Source organism: Lathamus discolor, chromosome 6 (genome assembly GCF_037157495.1).
Source record: "Lathamus discolor isolate bLatDis1 chromosome 6, bLatDis1.hap1, whole genome shotgun sequence".
NCBI lineage: Eukaryota > Metazoa > Chordata > Aves > Psittaciformes > Psittacidae > Lathamus > Lathamus discolor.
In genome coordinates, this window is record NC_088889.1 from 39,776,071 (window position 1) to 39,795,393 (window position 19,323).

The 19,323-nt window shown below is 36.9% G+C and overlaps 1 protein-coding gene across 4 annotated transcripts in view; it reads left to right on the forward strand.

The window, feature by feature from the left end:
- The window catches only part of SLC25A21 (solute carrier family 25 member 21), a 250,472-nt gene extending 234,538 nt beyond the window's left edge, over window positions 1-15,934 (forward strand). For all 4 annotated transcript variants that reach the window (XM_065686258.1, XM_065686259.1, XM_065686260.1 and 1 more), the window contains 4 exons: window positions 1,410-1,574; window positions 12,016-12,197; window positions 13,007-13,059; window positions 15,791-15,934. In XM_065686258.1, the coding sequence (XP_065542330.1) occupies window positions 1,410-1,574; window positions 12,016-12,197; window positions 13,007-13,059; window positions 15,791-15,861 (471 nt within the window). In that variant the 3' untranslated portion in view covers window positions 15,862-15,934. The remainder of the gene's footprint in view (window positions 1-1,409; window positions 1,575-12,015; window positions 12,198-13,006; window positions 13,060-15,790) is intronic.
- The last annotated feature ends 3,389 nt before the right edge of the window (window positions 15,935-19,323 follow it).

Sequence of the window (19,323 nt, forward strand, 5' to 3'; positions counted from 1 at the left end):
TAAGTGTATTGAAATTAACAGTGTTCCCAGCGTTGTAGTCAAAATTCTTCTATATTTTCATGTAGGGGCCTTCTAGTGGAAGTCATGTTTTGCCTTTCTAATTAAATATTTGGTTACTCAAAGATGGCTTTATGCTTTGGAGAAAGCCAAACTCAAGTCAACAACTTTTTGAAAGGAACTTTTCTATAATTCTTCTAAAAAGAAATAACAAATGTTCAGAAAGGGAACACCTCATTCCAAGCATCACAGTATATTAGAAAATAGATCAAGTGTGTATGTAGTCAGGCAGGTCCTGTCTGAGGAAATGATCACTATATAAGTGGATTCGGAGGACGTTTCTTCCTTTATGCCTATTGTTAAATGGAAGTTGGCTGGCTAAAATTATTTTTGTACCTTTTGGGCGTTATTTTCAAAACAGGATTTCTAAAGTTAATTTACTAACTCTGTACCTTGAAATGTAAATGGGTGTTCTGATTTTCAAAACCTAACTACACTTTTTAAGCCAAGTAATTCATTAGGAGGGCAAAACAGGATTTCCAGTTTGATGCTGAAGAAAAAAAAAATAAAAAGGAAAACAACACTTCAAGGTTTTCAACACTAGAAGAAGGAAGTTTAGCATGTGATCTGGCTTTAAAAGTACTCTGTACCAAATGACTCCATCAAAAGTCAGTGTCTTAAAGCAGTGGCTTGCATTCCTAACAGCATGAAGAACATCAGAAGATCCAAAAGGGTTCCCAGGCAATGTATATGCCTTTTGATCACTGTTTCAACCCTATTCCTAATTCTGAATCTGGAAACTGCCTGCTATTCAACACAAATATTTGTAGCCTCCTTTGCTGCTCTAATTTGTGGATCCCAAGGATTTGTTTCCATAGCCATAATGGCTCAAAACTTCTAATTCTGTCCCTTTTATCACTCCCTCACCATGTACATCCTGTGCCATTGGTTTTACTAGAGAAGTTGGTTTTATCTTCCTATTGTCCAGAATAATTGTTGTTTCTAGTTGTGTAAGGGTTTCATCTGTCAGAATCTTAATAGCACAGGATCAATGATTTAAAAAAAAAAAAAAATACCAAATTCACATATTCAAAGCCACATGTTGTTCTATAATTTTTTAAACTATTATTTTGAGAAATTTTTCTTTGCTTCAGGGATCCTTTGCTTCAGGGATCCTTTGCTTTAGTACTCAAGTCATGTTTTCATCTTGTTCTGCAATCAGAAAAATGAGGAATTTCTTTTTAATGAAAGTTGTGATTTTTACATGGTCACAGGAAAGGAAAAACAACAAATATGATGAAACAAGAAAAAATGACAGCAACTGTATTTGTCAACAGGATGGAATGATACTATGGTCATTGTTCTCTTTTTTGTAAAGATGATCTCTTCCTTCTTTTGCTTAACTTGTGTAGCAACCATCTAGCTTTGTTCAAGCTCGACAGATCATTAAAACCAGTGGTCTGGGCTTCCAAGGACTAAACAAAGGTCTTACTGCAACACTGGGCCGTCATGGAGTTTTTAACATGGTTTACTTTGGATTCTACTTCAATGTGAAAAACATTCTTCCTGTCAATAAAGTAAGTTCTTCATACAATGCAATAGATAAACATGTAAGAGGTTTGGCAATTTAATTAACAGTGTATTTTTCTGTGCAAAGCTGTGGTATTTAGTAACAAACAGTGACTAATCCAGCTCTCTGTTTTGTAGGAATTTATAGCATTTTAATGGAAGCAAACCAAGGATTTGTACTTTTCACTTTTTAAGCAAATCTGAGTATAAATAGTCATATTTGAATTCTCTTTTTTATGAATTTCCTTTTATACCATGGTAGCAATGTAAAAATGAAGAAATTGGGATACAGGTATGTTATGCTTGTGTTAGGTATGTATGCCCTTTTTTTGTGGTAAACTGGCTCAGAAGAGAAAAATCAGTTTCTAGAACTTCTTTCAGTAAACACAAAGGGGCTAAGCTTGAGGAGATGGCAGATCTGCAGTACATAGTGTATTCTGGCAATGGACCAGGCCTATTTACTCAAAAAGGAGTTCAACCTAGTGCTGAAGGATGACAGGGCAGATTTATCCGTATGGGGGGGGGGGGGGGGGGGGGAGCAAGCCCAAAACAGGATTTACAGGGTCATGCACAGGGGCTTTATGTAGTTTGTTAGTTAAAAAAAAGAAGAAAAAACAACAAAATTTTATACCTGTAATTTCACTTGAAGCAATTTTGATAGTCTGATATACCTTTACATAACAAAGAAAACATTTCCCTTTTCAACAAAGGGAAATTTTACTAATGAAAATGAAAAAATGTGGTAATACTGGCAACTTTCTAAATTACGTGTGAGCAACAGCTAATGGTTTATTAATGACTCCAGGACATTAGTTACTGAACTGTGTTTTCACTAATGTGATTTTTAGATGATGACAGTTAAGCAGTCACAGGTGTAATATGTAGTGATATTCATATAAGAAGCTGCAATTTACATCAAAAGGGATCAGTTTCTATTCCCAGATGAAGTAACACCTCTTTTTTTTTTTTTCTTACTGCTGAGTAGCCTCGTATTTTTCTTGGCATCATTGTGTAAATGGAGAAAAGCTCCACTTTTTATTTGCAGATTATTATAGTAAATGGAATTGTTCAAAAGCAGCTGACCCACAAGTTTCTACAAGCGTCTTTTAGTGTATTTAAGCATACTTTAAAATGTACTTTAATCACACATTCTAAAAACTCAAGCCACAAGCAATAGCTTAGTGCTAAGGCTTAGTACTAAGAGAGGCATAAACACGTTTATGTTGATCAAAAGATTAAAAAAAAATATATTCATTATGCAGATTATTCAGAATCATATGCAAGGACAGAGAGGCTTGTGTGCAGCTTCTGTGAAAATCCTGAAGTGTTCTTGCTTAGCAATTGAAGAATAGTAATAGTATTTTAATAGTATTTGTCTAAGCATGCTGTCTTTGCCTTTCAGATGAAAAAAAAAAAAAGAAACAATTATTGCAAGTATTCAGAATTATTGCAAGATTCTTTATGATCTAAGAATTAGCCCTTTTGTACAGTACATCTAGAAAATGAAAGAGAAATTACTTCAGTGGTGTCAGCCAGTTCTGTACATACCATCAAAAGTAAAAGACAATTTAGTCAATGTAGGGTTAGATTGCATTAACTGCCAATAAGTGAAGAGGCTGGCCTTGTGATCAACCAGTGCAAAGTGGCTTGCTTGGTGGCTTCCACAGTGGCTACATCTGCACTAGTAAATTGAGCAGTGTCACTGAAACTCAGTCATCTGTGCTGTTAAATGTTCCCTGGCACAGCTTTGGCACAGACCAGCCAACACTGGGTACGGCTTAGAAGCTAGTGGAGACAAGGAACCATTCCTAATAGGCAGTCTGTTTTGAATGGTAATAGCATTTAATAGCACTAATAAAGTTAATGGGCCTCTGTAGGCCAGCTGGCATCAGTGCCATAGACAGTTCTGTACACATAGACACAGCCAGTGATTCTGATAAGATGTCCATTATAAGCAATGCAAATCTTACCCTGAATTTAACAGGGTATATCAGGACTCATCTGGCTTGATAGCCAACATTATGTCTCAGGTAATTAACTGCACCAAACTTCACTGCAGTGACTGGAAAATGAAGTGTTGAACAATACTCGTCTTGAACAGATCACAATCTGCAACTTAAACTTCTGTCAGTAGGCAGGTACTAGAGGCTAAGAGTTATCAAACCTGTATCAGGAATTTCGTGGAAGCTGTTTTGCAGTTAGTCTGGAAAACATTAGACAGTTGTAACTTTTCAAGATTTCTCACATACTTGATTTCATTACAAAACCTAATTTGTTCATTTTTTGTATTTTGCCAGAAAAGAAAATCATAAAGTCGGTCTTGCGATATTGACAAACATATAAAAATTATGAAATACAAGTATTACTCTTTTGAAATCATTTTGGCTCTTGAGTATGTATCTGCTGTTCGCCATATGTAATGTAAGTGGAAAACTGTATGGAAATGTCCGTATGAGCCTTTTAGCTGTCAACAGTGCTAAACTGTGCATTAAATTTGCATCCCAATTAGGGATGTTTACAGCTTATTTTGCCAAAAACAATAAACCTGTTATGTTGAGTGATCAAATGATATAAATGACATGTGTGGGTTGTAAATGTTCGTAATGAATAATTTTTCATTTGTTCAGTCTATTCTACTAAACAGACCATTTAAGCCAACCTCATGCTCTGTTTACTGAAAATTGAATAAGCCAGACTTGTTCCAATTGCCACTAATGTATCAACCATAGAGCATTAACAGCTATGCTTCTGCACTAGAAATCAAATTAGTCTGCAAATTTATATCGTCTCAGTTTTATAGCACCTACTTTTATAGCACATTTCATAGGCGTCCAGCAGCTCTTGCTTTTCAATTTTTTATCATAGTTAGGTTTGATGGCAAACTTTCATTTCATTAAAACCTTTACTCACTACCACCTCCAAGTGGCTGTCATTTTTCTTAACAGTATGGAATTTTCTCACTGTTAAAAGCCCCTTTGGAAACTTGGCCATCTGCAAAACTCATTTCAAGTCAAGCACTGCCTGCTCTAGCTGCCACAGATGTGCCTTCTGTTAAAAGGACAGTATATGTCCATAGCTGTATGTTGTTTAGTCAGAGAAAAGGCTTCAAACTTCTATAGGCAAAGAAGAGATGGGAAACCAAAACTAGCTGTTCAGCTTGACAAATAAATAAGATAGCAGACAACAATTTTATTTTACTTGTTTTCATATCTATGCCAACATTCAAGTTAACAGGTAGGAAGAGACAGTGCAACATGTGGTCATGTGGTGCAACAGAGTTGGAAAAATAGTAAACTAAGGTGATTTAGAAGACTGTGTCAGAGTGGGAAATGGAATAAACTCAGAGCTGCCATCCCAGCTCATGTATAGGATGACCTGGGAACTGAAAACAAAAGAGAAAAAACACATGGCAGTGCTGTATTCACCTGTATCCAGTACAATGTTACACGTCATCCATTGATCAGTACTTTTCACTGTGAGGTGTCCTGTGGCTGTTTAAATGAGAGCCTGTGTTGTTTAAATACTCCAGCCCAGGCCATCATCACCAAAAGATGTATCAAAGGTGGAGAGTCTGTTCTACCTCACCTGCTCCTGTACTGCAGTGTTCCTGTAGGCAAGACAGATAGGAAGTTTAAGGAAAGGAATCTCTGGTCAAAAAGGAAAGGTGAAGAAGCAGCACAAATTTCTCCTTGTTTTCCTACGGAAATAAAGATGATGCTGAAATGGATGCCCAGGTTCAACCATACCTGACAGAGAGTTAGGCTTAAAATAGCTAAATTCTTGTAAGACATACAAATAATAATTTAAAAGGAGGAGATCCTGCAGGTGCATCTTAAGAGTGCCCCAACTGGGGGAAATTTTCCGTGTGAGCTTATGCCTTATTAACACTGCATTTTAGGGGGAAAAGCCCATGTAAGCTGAATTATGTCTGGGCTTGCAGACATCAAGTATCAGTCAGTCACAAGGGCTGATAAGGACATCAGACTTCTTTAGTTTTGGTATTCATGGGGGCCCTCATTTATTTTTTTTTTCCTGTTTCATAAATTATTGTCTAACTGAGACTGAAGATGGATAGTGCAGACAAAGGTGCTGGATGCAGCGGTACATGCATTTCTGGGTGCCTTTTTCTGCATAGCTAGTGTCTAAATGATGCCATGAAACGTTGACTTGCTTCTAATCCCAGCACTTCATGAACAGTCTGATCATCTGCATAGGCTGGCTTAGAATTGCAGCAGAAGCCTCATTTGAAGTTGGAAGATTGATTCTGCTTTACCAGTGTGGTTAATGGTTTTCCAGGTGGCCAGTCCCCAGGAGCCACAAGAACAACCACTGAACAGTGAATGACAAGAACACTAGGTACCCTCTCGTGGGTAAACCGGGGAGTCATTGATGTAGGCGACTATGGGACTAACAGGGAAGACAGACAAGAAATTTGTGAGCATCTAAAGAAATTGGGCAGGAGTTTATTTTGCCTCTTTGATGTTTGCTTTCAACTTTGATATTTGCTTTCAACAGTCTAACAATATAAAAAAATGGTGATGAATAAAAGGAACAAGTACAGATCTATCTGGTGCTTCTCTTACTGACTATACTGCCTATACTGACTGAGTCTCCAGGACTGTGTATACGTTCTGTTTGGTGACCAGCAAATTTTGTTGGCTCTTGGTTTTTTATTTACATTGAAAGTTCTTCAGTGCAGATACTTGTTTTAAGACAAAGTGAAGTCCAAGCCTTACCTTGTCAGTCCAAAAGGTTACAGCAAAAGAGTAAATAATAGATAATAATGCTACTTATAAGTCTGGCATAAGACTAATAATTTTATCAGGAAATTGTATATGAGAAAAACAAATCACTGAGAGTATAGCAGATTGTTTGAAATTATATACCCTATACAGCAGACAGCCATGTCACTCTGGAGGCTGGCCAGGACATTTATCCTAGTGGCTGTCGTTTATCTTCTTATGCTGTCAGATATCTGACAGGTGGATTTTAAAAACTTAAATAAATGTCTGCTGCAATGAGACTGCACCCAAGGAGGAATCTGAGATGATGCCGGTGTGAAAAAAGCATACATATTTCAAACAAAGTGCAACTCTGAGTATGCGCTTTAGAGTGCCTTTCCTGGTCATCACTATGTTTACTGTAGCTGTAATTTCAGCATTTCCTATGCCTTTTGACAAAGATCAGACCATCATTGTACTAATCAGAAAGCAAGCTGTAGTTTACAGTAAGAAGTTTTGTATGTAAATCATGAGATGGACAGAAGTTTAGGGTCAATAAAACTAGGAAGCTGTTCATTAAGTTGTGGTCAAACCTTGATTAAGCCACAAACAAAAATTTTGAATATTCTTTTAAAGAATCAAAGCATGATGTTATCTCAACAGTGATGAGACTCACTTTCATCTTTTAATTTTCATCCCTTCTGGAGCCTTGCAGCGAGTCTACATAATTTTCTCCTCCTTACTGCTGATTTCTGCTGGGAGTTTGCATGCATCCAGATCATCTGATCACAGCTGTACCAGCTTCCCCCTCTCTAAAAGTAGAATTTGACAGCCTTTCTTCTCAGCTCTCCTCTAGGACTCAGCAGGAAGACCCAGACCCCTTCTCTCCTCCAAGTTCTGGCTCAGTGTCTGTGCTTAAAGAAACTCATTTGAGGTTTTCAGCAGTTCCTTGTTGGTTTCCTGAGAGTTCTCTCTCATTTTGCCTCTCTGAATACACCTTTTCTCCTCTGTCTTGGAAGCTTCCCTTCTTCAGACCCATGTGTTCATTCCTTTCTCCATCTGTTGCCGAAGGAAGCTTCTTTTAATGGTTAAAACCAATTATCAGGCTGGCTAAAGCAGTTCCTTCCTGCCAAGCACTTGATTATAGTCAATGTAGCCTAGGTCAGGTCTTGTGGCACCTCTTATCTTGCCATAGAAGTTCCTACGCTGTTACATTTTACCTCTGCCAAAAGGGCCAAGAAGTAATTCTAATCCTTATTCCTGGCCTATTTCCCTCTTCAGTTCCATAATTCCTAGGTATAACAGGCAGAACCAGAGTTGGCCAAACCAAAATCTTGACTTTTAAAGTCTTCCTTGTCACACACAGGGAGGTGAAATGTGCAGCATACAGTGCAAAGTCTCTCAGTTCCATCCATGGCTTCTCTGCTAACTCGTTATGTGACCTCGAGCAAAGGTATTTAAATTTAGTGGTCATTTCCAATCACTTTTGGCACTTTCATGCCAAGTGTAACTCATCTATAAAACTAATATTATGACTAACATTTTCAATGCTGTTTAAGAAATTTAATGCAAATATTCTGCTCTAAGTAACTTTGGTAGACTGCTTTGCAATTACCAACTTCAGACATCATTCTATTATTATTATTATTTATTCTTCATGCAAATTGTCGGGAATTGGCATTCTTCTTATCTAGTAACCATTAATCTGTTATCGTGAACTTATCTACAGGGTACTCAGAACTACTAATAAATACATAAAAATGCATAAAAGTATTCTTTCTCATATGTACCTCCAGCAACTGAAAAAAAAAGTGAAAAAATCTCAAGACAAACATCCAAATATTGAAGCAAACAAGCTTCTAAAATTAGCTTCAATTAGACATCAATGTTTATTGATCTTTCAATTTTGTTGCAATTTTTTGCTTAATAATAGGGTTAAATTTATAGTTTCTTTCTAAAAGTTCTGCCACTCTTACTCAGACTGAACAGGACCTCACAAGGGAAAAATAAGTGGCATTCCTGAGTGTCTCTGTGGTCAGGTTTCTAAACACTATTATGCATGTCAGCAGTCTGTCTACATTATCTGTTTCTGTGTAGTTCAAGCAACCCTAGGGACTTTGAGCTCTTCCTTCAAATGTACTTACTTCTCCACTGCATATGTGAGTGTGGTGTCCTATCTTCAAAATCTTGAATTACACCTAAAATGGTGTCTAAATCAGTGCAAATATGTCTAGCATGGTGAGTCATTAGCTATTCTAATGATGTCTCAGTTATTCTGGACAAATAAAATTAACTGAGTTCCAAGCATGCATGCCTTTACCAAAAGGTTATTTCATTGATGGATTAATAGCTACTCCGCTTAGTGAATTAAGTGAACTTCCATCAGTAAAGATGAAGGTGATTGATAGTCTGGAAGATGTAAATTGAGGTTTTGAGAAAGTGCCCAGCAAATAAGTGGTAGGGAAAGGAAAGCCTGGAACTTTGGAAACTGAAACTGATAAATTAAAAGTGTCTCCAGTGACAGACACTCTTGAACATTGGTGTGTATGTGCTAGGGCTAGAATTTTCTGTTCCTATAAATTATGAAATATAAAAGAAGAAATTAAGCAGCATATGAATCAGGAGGAACTTATGGAGTCTCTACTTCTTTAAATATGTTACAACAGGAATAGTGAAGTATAAAAAGCAGAGAGGTAACATCTCAAAATTTTTTCTCCCAAAGAAAGCGGGGAAATCCAGCAGGACATGCAAAGATATGGCCATAGATTTATTAGTGATGCTTAAATTTCCCTATTTTTAATGGCTGCTGGTGCTCACAGGGCAGGGACTCTGGTGTACAGGAAATGTGATTGTGAAGAGCATAATAAAAAGGTGAGATGATCACAGATCATGTTACCCAACCACAGCAAAATTATCGCATTGTGAATAAGCAAACTGGCATTTCAGTTCCTTATCGTACACTGTACTGTGGTGTGGCACCATCTAAAATCAAGTTTCTGTTCTATATATTCTGCTCATACTACATAAAAACTGTCTTTGCTTAAAAATCAGAATTCATGTGTGATTTTCCTCCAGTTCTGCCAATTTTGAAAGCAAGCAAAGCTTGTCAGGATCTTATTTTCTAATGTATGACGTATGAAATCTATCATATTTGGTCAGTGAGCTGCGTAGTGCAACGTTAGTGACAAAAACGTGAAGATAACTGCTAGCCACTTGCAGCTTTAGCACTAGACAGTTAACTTACCCTTATGTCACGTTTCACAGGATTCTAGACTGTTAATATTTTGGCATTGCCCATGGGTTGGAAAAGGAGAGATTTTGGTGTAAAAAGAAAGACACTGCTTCTTGATAAAACTAACTGATGCCTGACTAATAGAGAGATAATGCTCCTTTGTCTAGAACCACAAATTACATTTACAAATCTCTTTTTTCAATTGGAAGCATTAACACAGTAAAATGCCACTAAGATATAGTTTTAGGGAAAAATGCTTTTCAATTATTTTTAACAGCTGAAATTTTTTTGATCTGTTATACGAATGAAATTACCCGGATACTATAGTGATGGATGCTTTAAAATACTTTCTCATGAGATGCATGATAAAAAATCAAATTACATAGAAAGCTAGTGTACATCCTAGCACATTTTGTTAGAATCCAGTTTTGTGAATGGGCAAAATGCTGCCTTTCAACTTCCTTTGTGTCACTGGAATAGATATAAAGCAATTTGGTTTCATTTTCCTTCAGCTGTGTTAGTGCAGTGTCAGGTTTTTATAGATGCTCACTTGACCAGACACCCACTGTATCCTACAGTCTGTGGCACTCTCAGTAATAAAGCAGACAACACTGGCACTGGGAATTCACCAAAATATGAAAATGTTCAATCATTTAAATATAAAGGATATGTGAGGAGCAGTAAGTCTTGAAATTCAATGTTTAACAAGTAAATATTTTTGTCTGACATATATTGCCTAGCCCAGAGGGCATCCCACTGTGCTTTGCACTATGGAGGAAAGTGTCCTTGCACCAAATTGTGTGACAAAAATACTTCAGACCATTCTGGACTATGAAAAGCCAACAGAGCAGTGGGAGTCTGCTTGCTGCAACCTGGTTTGAGGAGATTAGTACAATCTGGAATAGTACTTAGCTCTCAGGTGTGGGTATAATCATATGCCTGCTGCCTGGAGGTAGGCAGGCACCATGCTGGAGTGGAGTTGCCATGTTGCTGCCCCTCAAACTTCAAAAGGGCTCCTTTTTTCTTCTCTAGATACCAAAAATATTGGCTGTTTTTTTTCTTCGCATTTAAACCAGTGTCAGTGTGTACAGAATAAACAGAAATTTGTTGATAAACTTTTTTGCTAAAAAAGTCTTGCAATTCTTTACGTAGCACAAGTAATTCTAATTTTTAAAAGATATTGCCAGTATGTTTCATGTTTTGTGAAATCAAGGTGTTGAGTTTTTCTCCAAGCAATAAAAAGCCCTGTTGATTTTGATATTTCTCTTTAAACACCCGTGTGGAGTTCATCCAGTGCACATTATGGAAGTTACAATTTGTTTCTTGTTGCTAATATAGAAAGGAAATCTTCATTGTTTCTTTTTTCAGTCACAAATGTTCAGGTTTAGGAAACAAAGAGCTCTTTCATTTTAATCTTGTGCTGATGTTTTAACATGGCAATGTCATTTGTTATTTTACTGATAATTTTCTGTAATTGAAGTATCTTTGAGAATTAAAAAAAAAAGGAACTACATATATGGAGTCTGATATAGGAAAAAAAGTGTCCTTTGTGTTGAAGAGCAATAGCAAAAAAATTATGTGCATAGGAAATGCCCCGGAACACAGTTCCCTGTGACTTTCTTTTACAGAAATAGGATTAAACTTGCTTCAAGAGTCTTTGACTCCCAGATAAACTCTGGGTTCTTTGATGACATAGCAAAAGCCAAGGTAGGAGGTCTTTCTAAAAGATCAAATAAAACCCAGTTGAACTGTGAACTGTGAGTGAGCCAAGACGTTTTTAGATGCACTTCTAACCTGCTTCTAACTTTTACCGTGAACATATAGTAGGGTTCAGAAACAATCTGTTGTAAATTCTTCAGCCAATTAGCCGAGTGAGTTACCACCGTTTATAATGCGCAGAACGTGAAGGCTCTTTTGCAGTTGCGCCGAGTTGGATTGTTAATAACAGGAAGCTAGCACTTCTCAGTACAGTGGATCAGCTACATGTGAAAATAAATGTAAAAAACCTGGAGGGGAATGGCAGCAGACTGAGATTAGCCTTTATTTAATTTAGCATTTGGGGGTCCAACACACAAATGAGCGTTTTAGTAGGCTTCATGGTGGAAGTTGCTGTCATTTGTAAAATATTCTGGCCAATTAGCTAATAGTGTGCTTGGATTTCTCCTGTTTTGATACAGTAATACTAAGTACATTGTGAAGCCCAATTATACAAATCATCCCCATATGCCATACCAGTCTTTCTTTATGAACTGTGTTTATAAATCCTGTGTGAGGAAATGTGTACTTCAGCAATTTAGACCATGTGTAAAAACATAGCCAATAGGATTGTCAAGAAAACAAGTTCCAGCATAGGAAATCCTAATGTGTTCCGCTAAAATAACACGAGTGTGTTGTGTGAGTTTTCTGATTAAATACATATTCCTTTAGAGTGCTTAACCTGCATAGGTCCTTCCGTTTCCCTTTTTATTCTTTCTTTCTTTTTTCCTTTTTTTGCAGGATTCAAATTTGGAGTTTTTGAGGAAATTTGGAATAGGGCTAGTCTCGGGAACAATAGCCTCAACTATTAACATTCCTTTTGATGTTGCAAAAAGTAGGATTCAAGGACCACAGCCAGTTCCTGGAGAGATCAAGTACAGAACCTGTTTTAAAACTATGGCAACAGTCTATAAAGAGGAAGGGTAAAACATTCTTATTTTAATACATGTCCAGACCTCTGTTTTAGTTCATATGGGTCCATAAAACCATGTTGTTATATTTCAGATTTGATGAGGACCATTAAGCCACCCTGAACTCACATATCAAAAGAGCACAATGCAACATTCTGAAAATATTCTTTAGAATTACAAGGAGATATCCTCCTACTCCGTGAACTTTTACAAACAACCTACAAGATGATTATTGGGTTGTCAAAATTTATGTTCCACAAATAAATGCTTCGTATATCTCATGTAATTTTTTCAACTCTTCATTTTGTAACAGTAAAATATCAACAGAAAACAGATTATTTCCCAATTTATTCTAATTGTAATTATACAGACCTCTGTACCTTTCAAATGACTGCTGAAATAATTAAATCAGGGCATATTGTGGCAATAACGTTTTCCAACTTTTTAAAATACTTCTCAAGTGGGGACTGAGTTGTAGCTTTGATATTCAATTATAGTGGTCATTTTGTCCATGCATGCAGCTGTTGTTAACAGACTTGTCTTGAAAGTAAAACCATCTCACTGATTAAAGTCATATTTCTGATTGGCTAGGCTCACAACGTTGCTTTTGTGGCTGAACATTGATTAACTTTTTCTCTTCATCTGATCTGCCTCTGTAAAATGTTAAAATCCAGATATGGCCTGCTATTGAACATGTGTAATTTCAAATAATTGCTTCTAAGTGCTCTGCCAGCATTTTAATCAACACATGCTAAAATTCCATTCTTCTTTTAGAGCAAGATATTGTTTGAAATGTTTTGTTTGTTTTTCTTCTGCTACAGATTTCTGGCTCTGTACAAAGGCTTGGTTCCCAAGATCATGAGACTCGGTCCAGGTAATTTTCCCTCTGTCATTTCTATATTGCTTTTGTTCTTGCTTTTTCTTCCCATTTTTCAGTTTCACTTTCTTGACAAAATGTAGTAAGCATCAGTCAAATTAATGAAACAGCGTACCAGAAATCATCAAAATCGCTTTCACCTTTGAATAATTTCTGTTGATAATACCATCATCTAATAGTATCATAGATGGATTTGGCTAAATATATGTCTAAAAAAAATCTTTTACACATCCATGTCAGAAGACTGAAGAGCCAAGTAACTGCTGGATTGTGTAATTGCTTGATTTGTGAACAAGCCAAAGTGCATCCATGCAAATGCCAGAACTGTAAAACTTTTGGAAGTGTTTCTTAAAGCTTCCTTCTAATGTGAATTTTTGGTTTCACTAGGACTATTCTGTACCCAACTAAAGTCATCTTAAAATACAGGTTAAGAGTCTCCCCAGTGTAAATGCTTTCAACTGGTTGAAGCATAGCTCAAGCATATGAAATTCCAGTTACTTTCTCCTCCTGTGCTCTGCAGGGGCTGTAAAGAACAGACACTAAAAGGCAGATAGCATGAGCTGGGAAGAGCCTTGCATGACCCTAGAAGACTAAGAGGACAAGGATACCTTAACACTGGGTTTTTTCTCACTAGTTGTTACTCCAAATGCAGGAGAACAGTGGTTAAGACCTAGATCTTCTTTGACTTTTAGACTATTTTTCCCTGGCTGGTTTTGATTAATCATGAAAGCAAAGCACTGGGACCTTAGACTTTGCCAGTCCGCAGAGGCAGTCTGTGTCAAAAAGAGCAGAAGCCCCAGTTTGAACAGTATTCCATTCCATGAAATTGTACTTCAGATTGTGCAAGGTGGTTTAATAGGCAAGAACACACATGGTTAAAAGCAAGTAGGTGCAGAGTCTGTTCTGCAGTATAAAGGAGGCATTAAGTTTGTCTGTAAATGTTTACATATCCAGCCCATCTGGCTAAGAGTGAGACCATGCCTGGTTATTGTGCAGGGTAAAGGAAGAAGGTGGGGAGGGGAAGCAAGGCAGCAAGGCATAACTGGAGCTAAAAGCCTTTTCCCTCATACTCCAAAGATACTAGACATACAGGGCAAAGAGAAGGCAGTTTCACTTCCCCAGTACCCATTAACAGGAGATTTGGGAATAAAATTTTGCATCCTACAAATGACTATGCATTCTGGCCCAGATCCAGCAAGTCAGTTAAGTGCGCACTTCATTTTAAACCCTTGTGTAGTCCTATTGGCTAATACATAGATTTGGCTTTCTGATTAAACAATAATGCAATCTTTATTGTGACTGGAAAGGTAATTCCTTCTTTCAACATGAAAATGCTTTCAGGAGGAGATACACAAACAGATCACACAATATGAGAATTTGTTTCAGCCTTGATTTTAGTTGAAATCACATCTTAGACACTGCGTCTGTAATTTGTTTGTTGGTCAGAGCCTTTTGCAAACTTTTGCTCTGTCTAACGGTCTGTGAGTTGCTGTTCACAGAGGATTTTGAGTCTTATGATGGTTCATTAGGATAAGTAACACAGGAAAATTCATGTGGTAGTTCTGCATGCCTGGTTGTCTGAGCCTGCCTGACCTACAGTAAGGTCAGCCCAGTTCAGCAGCAGACTTGTTAGAGGTACCACTCTAACTCACTAACTGAACCAACAGGTGAAGGCAAGAAAATATTTATGCCCCGGTGCTGGCACCCACAAATAGCAAAATGCAACACAGGTTTAGTCCTGCAGCCTGGAATCTGATTCTCTTTTCACATCTTTTCCAATTAGAAGTTTCTCTGTATGCTTAGTTATTTATCTGTATACATACCTTGTGAAATGTTCCCTTTAGCTCATACAGCCTGATTACAGAAGAGCTTTAGTCTGTCTTCTCTAACAGTAAAAATACTTTATGGCATTCAAGCTGGGATTTTGTATCATTACCAGTATAAACTATTCTAGCAGATAATGCCATTTCATAATTTAAAACAGAGGAAATTCAGGTTAGGTATAAGGAAGTTCTTTACTGTGAGGGCGGTGAGACACTGGAACAGGTTGCCCAAAGAAGTGGTGAATGCTTCATCCCTGGCAGTGTTCAATGCCAGGTTGGGCAGTGCCTTGGGCGACATAGTCTAAGGTGAGGTGACCCTGCCCACAGCACTGGGTTTGGAACTAGATGTTCTTAAGGTCCTTTCCAACCCAAGCCATTCTGTGATTCATCAGATCAAAACTTTGCCTGTGGATGCATAGCCAGGTACAGGCACAGAAAGATATTTGTTTCAGTACGGTGATCTTCTACTTTAGACATGGTAAACAAACTGCTGAAAACCTTTCTTGAATCTTACCTGGAAGCATTTTCATCACCCTGATGGTGAATTTTTGTCATTCCACCCCTCAAGTTGCTCTTTCATGAACAGATCTAATTCTAAATAAACACGCAAATACACACAGATGAAAAGCTTCACTTGTAAAAGAACAAAGGAAAATATGAAACTTAACAAAATGTTAGGAAAAATCACACACAGGGTCATTTTGATGTAAAATACAAGCTTTTCACATCAACTTTATGGTCTAATATTATGTAAAATTGTCATAGTTTAAGAATTGATGAATTTTTAATGAATTAAGGACTTAGTAGAGTTATCCATTTTGCAAATAAGGCTTTGCCATGTTCTGGTTTAGATTACACACTATAAATGCTCTATCTATTATCTAAAATAATATCTTTTCTTCCAGGTGGTGCAGTGATGCTTTTGATTTACGAATACGTTTATGCATGGCTTCAGGACACAGTTGATCACAAGTAGCACTTCAGAAAAATGTATTCTTTAGAATAAATGCATTCTAAACCACACTTTAATAAAGTAAAAGTGATTCTCATCCTTTATGGTGTTCAATGCCCTCAGATTACAGTGATGTTAGTACAGTTCAAGACAAATTTGATCCTGATCCAAGAAAGCATTTAAGCACATACTCTTCTCAAAGTGCATAAGTAAATAGCACAGTTGATATTTGTAATTGTTTTACAAAAGAAGAAAAAAAATATATAGAAGACATAGGAACAAGTTAGTTTTTCAAGGACAACCTGAAAATTCTGTAGTAAATACACTGTAGCAAATACACTTAAAAATCAGCTGAAATGAAAGATAACTTTCAGGGGATTTAGAAGAAAAAAAATGGAATAATCCTGTGGAGCCACATACTAAGCGAGTGTAAACTGCCAGCTCCATTGACTCCAGGCTGAGAACATGACCCATACTCTGCAAACAACTCTTGCATCAATCTTGGATCCAGTTTAAATTCAGTCCAGTATGGTTTCAACATTTATAGAAGCGCTTCTGAAGTTGTTGAGAGAGGATAGAAAAAGGACAGCTCTACTAGCCACAGCCTTTGTATACTATTGCTTAAAGAGCTGTCCTGTAATAAAAATGCTCAATGCACCTTGGCTGCCCATCTAGCCTTTCTTTACCATCATGTGATGGAGAAATGATGTTCTAGACAGATAGAACATATGCAATTGTGATTAGCCACCCTATACCTCAAAGAAATACACCTTTCTATAGATAAAAACGTTGCTCAAAAGCTAATATTGTTGCTTTTCTTACTACCCATTCTAGCTAGCTCTGTGAAATACAATTTCTGCTATGCTGGTTGAAGACAGTTTCAGTTCATGCAGTTGTGCCCCATACTATGCTAACACTGTTAACTTTGAATGTTCTTCCTCTTAAGGAGGTACGAACCTTTTTCCCAACAATCCTAAAGAAACATCTTTCCAGATTGTTACTTGAAAATGACAGGTCACATGTGAGGTCTCGTCTCATGAGTGGTTTTGATGTGTTAGAAAAGCAACAAAAAGTTAAAAATAGAAATGCGTTCTCAGCATTTTCAAGGGTGCTTGTACTGACATGCTTAATAAACCTCTCTTTTACCTAAATTTGACAACCGTGACTTCTCGTACCTATTCTACTTCATAGTTAAAATCAATAAAATTAACTCTGTTACAATTTATGATTTTAAGGCAAATGTTCCTCACTGCATTTCATTATTGGTACTTAGCCAAATAGAAGACACTACTAAGATAATTTTGAAAATTAAAAGCAAAATGTGTTATAATTAGTCTTTTATTAATTTAGAGCATTCAAAATATAAAAATAAAAGGCTTTAAACATACTGTATATACATATCTAGCCTTCGGTTTTACATCCTTTCCAACATTATTATTTTCTTTCAGTTAATAGCTCAGCCTGATCTTTGATAAAGAGAGAACCAATAGAAAGCAGAAAATACAGCATAGTTTTAGAAAACAAACCCATGAATGTGCCAGCCCATTCCGCCATCACTGTATGGTGTAATATGGGGTCTGATTCAGTTTTACACTAGAGGTCTTCTGTACCAGGACCATGCAAACACAGTGGGGCTGTCATAGAGGGAGTACTAAGCTCCACTGATTTCTTTGAAAACATTTGACATTCTGTGACTGGAGTGTAAGCTTTTCAATTAAAAACTTAAATTCTGCACTCACTTATACTGCATATTTCCCAAATTAATCCGTTCACCATAGTGGGTTCACTCCAAATTTATACCCCTGTACCTGACAGCAGCAGCTGACTCTTGTTTATTATTAAAAATATTAATAATAATGAATCCCTTTCTCTCCTTTGTTTATTGTAAAGTGACTTAAAAAGTTATGTGGTTAGTAAGCTAACATGGTGCATTTTTCAGTTTAACCATGAGTCTAAGCAGAGAAAGGGTCCTTGGGCAAAGGGAGTATTCTGCATTGAAGAATTAAAAAAAAAAAAAAATAAAATTGTTATGAAAATTCACATCAAAAAAATGCCTCACCAAGAGCCAAGGTCAGGTACCTTTGCGCAATCTGAGCAACACTTTATGCACACAGCCCCACTGACTTTCCACTTGAGGGTATCATATATGCGCAAAGAGCTGCAACTAAACAAACACAAAATAAAAATGGTTCATGATGGTGTATTCCCACATAAGGAATAATTAACAGCATGTCTTGTCCTTGCTTCATAAAATATCCTGATTTAGCTGAAGACAAGATAATGCAAACAACTGATACAAGCTAAGGGTCTGCCTCTCTTAAGTGTCTCTCGAAACACACTAATACCTCATCGGAATGTCAGAAAAGATGGCTCTTATTCCAGAAATGACCTCTCGCTGCTCAGGAACATTTTGAAAACTTTTAACACAGGCAGACTTTGTTACAGGTTTGTGAATTCTTGGAGCTCAAAAAGCCATGCTATGCAAGGCTTCTCATGCTTTTTTTCAAGGGGTTGGGTTTTGGGGTTTTTTAACTCCTTTGATGCACCTTGTTTGTGCTGTATGGGTAACAACAGGTAGACTTATTCGATAATTCTACAGTCCAGTAAAACAACTAGGTTGAAAGCTAAGATCCTGTTGCCAACTTAATAATGTATTGATTCATGATCTTTTTCTTATCTTTCTTTCTTCTCCATTTCATTTTTAGTGAAGATCTTGTCTAGAAATAAAGCAGTTTCTTTTCCATATTGTTAAGGCTCATCTTACTTCAATCTAGAGCTGCATAAAAGCAGAATAACGTCTGTCACACCACTAACAGTGCGGCAGACTGGAAATGCACTTGTGTGCACGTTACCTTTAGTGGTTTCAAAGCAGCATTCTTGAAAAAGTGTTCCACTGAATAACAAGGGTTTCAGCATCTCATTAAAGCCAAACAGCTGCCGAATGCCTTTGAGTCTGAAGAATACAGGATCACATCCGAGATCAGATCTTTCTTTCCTTAGGGCCATAATATCTGTGTTCTTTGTAGAAATACAGTTCTATTAACTAATTGTTAATTAAAAAAGCAAAGGTGGCAGCAGCCAGTTGAGTCCATCTCAATTTCATTGGATATACTGTATATAACATATGAACTGGTTACTTAGATTCTTATGAAAATTTCCCCACAGTTGTCTCAGTGATGAAAGCTGGTAATCCACAAAGAGAAGAATGCATTTTAGGAGGGGACTGTATTTTACCTTCCCACTGAATGAATGTTTAATATGGTATGCAGCTAGAGCAATATTTTAAAGAAGAAGTTTTCTCCTCTGCTTCAACTGTCTCTAGTGTAATTTAAGTTATTGCACAATATGTATAAAAATACAAAATATATTAATATCCTATGAAGAATATGAAATGTCACACCAGGCTTCTTTTTTTTTTTTTCCACATTCGTATTCTGAACATACCTACAGCATTCTGGAATAATAGTCAGAACTTTATTATTGCCC